General features: G+C 30.5%; 1 protein-coding gene across 1 annotated transcript in view; it reads left to right on the plus strand.

Annotated features, from left to right (window-relative positions):
* The window catches only part of spire1b (spire-type actin nucleation factor 1b), a 33423-nt gene that overhangs the window by 23725 nt on the left and 5906 nt on the right, over positions 1–3792 (plus strand). The window contains exon 12 of the mRNA XM_016472661.1: positions 1505–1647. Within this exon, the coding sequence (XP_016328147.1) occupies positions 1505–1647 (143 nt within the window). The remainder of the gene's footprint in view (positions 1–1504; positions 1648–3792) is intronic.

The following is a 3792-nucleotide window of genomic DNA, read 5'->3' on the forward strand; positions in this document are numbered from 1 at the left end:
TGTGTTGCATCTTCACAAAAACCTCCTGTGTTTATATATGATAATGTGAAGAACTGAAAGAACTGGGTGAAACTCACAAAAAACATGTTTGGGTCATATTTCACCCCAAAACCAAAATTTCTATTCAGTTCTTTACCTTTCTATTTTATTTTGTACATTATTTTGGTTTATAAAAATAATATTTGTATTTGTTTATATGTATGTTTTATTTTGTTTTTGTTAATACTACATTTAAACTTTTAATTATAATTAAAAATATAATTTTTAATTTAAAGACGGTACTGTTTTTTTATTTTTGTATGTTTTTTTTTTTTTTTTTTTAATACACAGCTCTCTGAAATATTTTACTGTAATTGGTTAATCATAGAATTCATATGTATTTTTATAATGGTGCTAAACTGTATATTTGACTGTTGCTCATGGTAACTAGTCTCCTAAACTCATAGTTTCATTCTGTGTTATTGTTTAGTAAAACTAAAAAAATATATATTTTTTAATATTAATAATTTTTTTATTTTAATTATTTATTTATTTATATATAATTTTCTTAAATGTTTTAATTTAATTTAATTCTAAACTATTAAAATGTTTTCTTGGTAATTGAAATGAAGCTGTATTAAAATAAAATATAAATATGAGATGAAAAGCTTAAACTTACAGTAAAAAAAAATGTTGCCTTAGCAACTAACTTAAATAATACAAGTTGAAATTGTTGAAATACTAAAATGACTAAAACCAAAATAAAAATAAATTGAAGCTAAATATAAATATGTAAAAAAAAAATACAAAAGCAAATTACTAATTTACTGAAATCTAAATTAAAATGAAAAATGTAAACATATCAACTTAAATAATCTAAAAAAAATTGCCTTTGCAACTAACTAAAATAAAATAAGTTTGAAGTTGAATTACACAATTACTAAAACTGAAATAAAAATACATTAAATCTAAATAGATATATTTCGAATATTATTATATTATAATATAAATTAAAACTGAAAACAAACAAAAAAACTAATTCAAAATATTAATAGTTATAAATAATACTAAAATAGCACTGCTCATATTACTTAATCCTCTTTTCTCTTTTAAATTAAATTTAAAATAAATAAATAATAAATATTTAATTTTAATTTGTTTTTTTAGTTGCTAAGTAACCGTGAAATGAGAAGGATAATGTACAGTCAACAGGAATCTGCTTTATGTCTTTGTCCAGATTATAATTTTCTCAGATTGATTTAAAGCATTTATTATGTTATAGCTCTTAATAAAGTTACCAAGCTGACTGGCAATAAATGTTTTATGGCCTTTTTGCTGGCTTGTAAACTAAAGCAAGTGTTCATTTAAGACCATTATTCTCACGGATAGCTATTCACAGTGAAACTAGAGGTCATTTAAATCCAGTTTCTTATGTGAATTGATTCATACTGCAGTGCCTGCCAGCTACTGCCAGTTTTATTGATAAGAGTGTTGAATAATGAGTCTCTATCGTCCTCTCTCTCAGCTCCGCCCATGTTCCTGCCCATCTCGTCCACGCCACAGCCGGAGAGACGTCAGCCTGCGCAGCGCCGGCACTCCATCGAGAAGGAAACGCCCACCAGTGTGCGCCACTTCCTGCCGCCCTCCAGACACTGCTCAAAATCCTTAGTAAGTGAGGAAGTAATGGGTGACATTTACAAACGTCATCCTCTGTCACTATAGCTGTCGTCCCACTAGACGATTTTCAGTCGTAAGTTTCAAGTCATTAGTATAATGCAACATTAAAGACCTCATCAATTTACAGTTGCATCTAGTTATCATTTTGAAAATAAAAACATTTATGTTGCTAAGGGGTCATCGGATGCAAAATTCACTTTTATATGTTGTTTGAACTGAAATGTGTGTTGGCAGTGTGTGTACACAACCACCCTATAATGATAAAAATCCACCCAGTGCATTTGTTTTTAAATCCCCAATAATAATGATCACTTTCTCAGATCAGGCTGTTCTGAGATTTTTGGCAGAATGACGTAGTTCTGCACAGGCCCCTCCCACAATTGTTGATTGACACTGGCGTTTTAGCATAGCCCCGCCCTGAGTGAGCTGTCATCAGTCCGCCATTGTTTCGACGCCAGAGCAGTGGTAGACAAGAATGTCTCCTAAGCGATTAATTGTTTAGGGCTGGGCAAAAAAAAAAGAAAAAGATTTTTCGATTAATCGTTTTTTGTTTTTTTTTTATGAAAAAAAACATAAAAAATTCAGCAAATATTTAATACAAGATCTGATTAATGTGAATCTTATCATGTCTTCTCCACTAGATGTCACCTTCTTATTTACCTTACCTTGCGCGATGTTACAACAGAAAGCCTGTCATTCAATTCAGTGCTTATCATAGCGGAGATACTGTTGACACGAAACAAGAACAAAGCAATATGCGTGATATGCCATGCTCAGGTGAAATGCTATATTAATATTACAAATCTGCAGAAGCATTTAACATCACGCATTTCCACAATGAATGAATGAATGGCGGATGGCGCGACACACTCTTTTGTTTACTACACACATACTAAAGCGCGGACGACGCTCGCTGTGTTTTCAGCTTCTGCCGTCTAACTATATGACAATATGACTACACGAATATCATCTCCAGCTGCTCTGAGAGTCACTTCATTAGCATTTTACCATTTAATTTGAGAAAACGACTGTTATATCAGTGATATGATATGATATCACATGCACAGCAGCTGCAAGTTCTTCACGGCAACCCGTCAAAATAAAAGTTTGGTTTAACGTGAAGAAACTGTGTCAGAAATATATATTACTATTTAGCAGTAGGGATATGCCAGTATCAAATTTTCATATTGCGATTAATTGATAATGCTTTTATCACGGTATACGGTGTTATCACGATATTGAAATTTAGTTGCAAAAAAGTGTTGTCATAATACAGTATAACAGGTTTAATAACTTTTTTCTTATAACAAAAATAACTGAACATTTAAATACAATAAAGCAACACAAAAAATTTATAAAGTTAAACATTTTACACAGATTAAAGTGCAGAAGAATTATAAAGACCAATAGGTATTACTTCACAATAAGATCTCATTAGTTAAACTTAGTTAATGCATTAACTAAGTTTAACTAATGAGCAATAGCTACATTTGCTACAGAAGTTATTAATCTTTATTTAAAAAATGCAACTCTTAGTTGCTCATTAATTAACAGTTGCAACTTTTGATTTTAACAATGTGTTGTTAAATATTGGAATTACCTAAGATTAATGAATGTTCAGAAGAATTTTTCATTGGCAGTTTATGATAACTAATGAATTAACTAATGTTAACTAATGAAGCCCTAATGTGAAGTGTGACGGAACAATAAAGAATCAAAACTTTTTTAAACAATATCTAGGGCATGTTGTAGTCCAGATACACAAATCTAAATGGCTATTTAAATAATTTAAACACCTTTCAGAAATAGAAAGCTGCTTTGTTTCCGGGGTAACAGCTGCATTATGTTTAGCGCCATCTGCTGTCAGAGAGTGAATGTGCTTTCATCCAGAGCACACATTCAATTAATTTGTAATAAATAATTATTCTCGGTATTTTGAAGTGCCCACGATAACAATATCGTGCATATTCATTATCGTGATATATCACATTAACGAATACCAGCACATGTCTATTTAGCAGTCTTAAGACTCAATGTAACAACAACAATGCTACTACTACTACTACTACTACTATACTGCTACTTTTTAATTTTAACTGTAAACATCTGTTGTGCAGCAGGTTGTTTGCAAAAAAA

This window comes from Sinocyclocheilus anshuiensis, unplaced genomic scaffold, assembly GCF_001515605.1.
Source record: "Sinocyclocheilus anshuiensis isolate Anshui unplaced genomic scaffold, SAMN03320099.WGS_v1.1 scaffold796, whole genome shotgun sequence".
NCBI lineage: Eukaryota > Metazoa > Chordata > Actinopteri > Cypriniformes > Cyprinidae > Sinocyclocheilus > Sinocyclocheilus anshuiensis.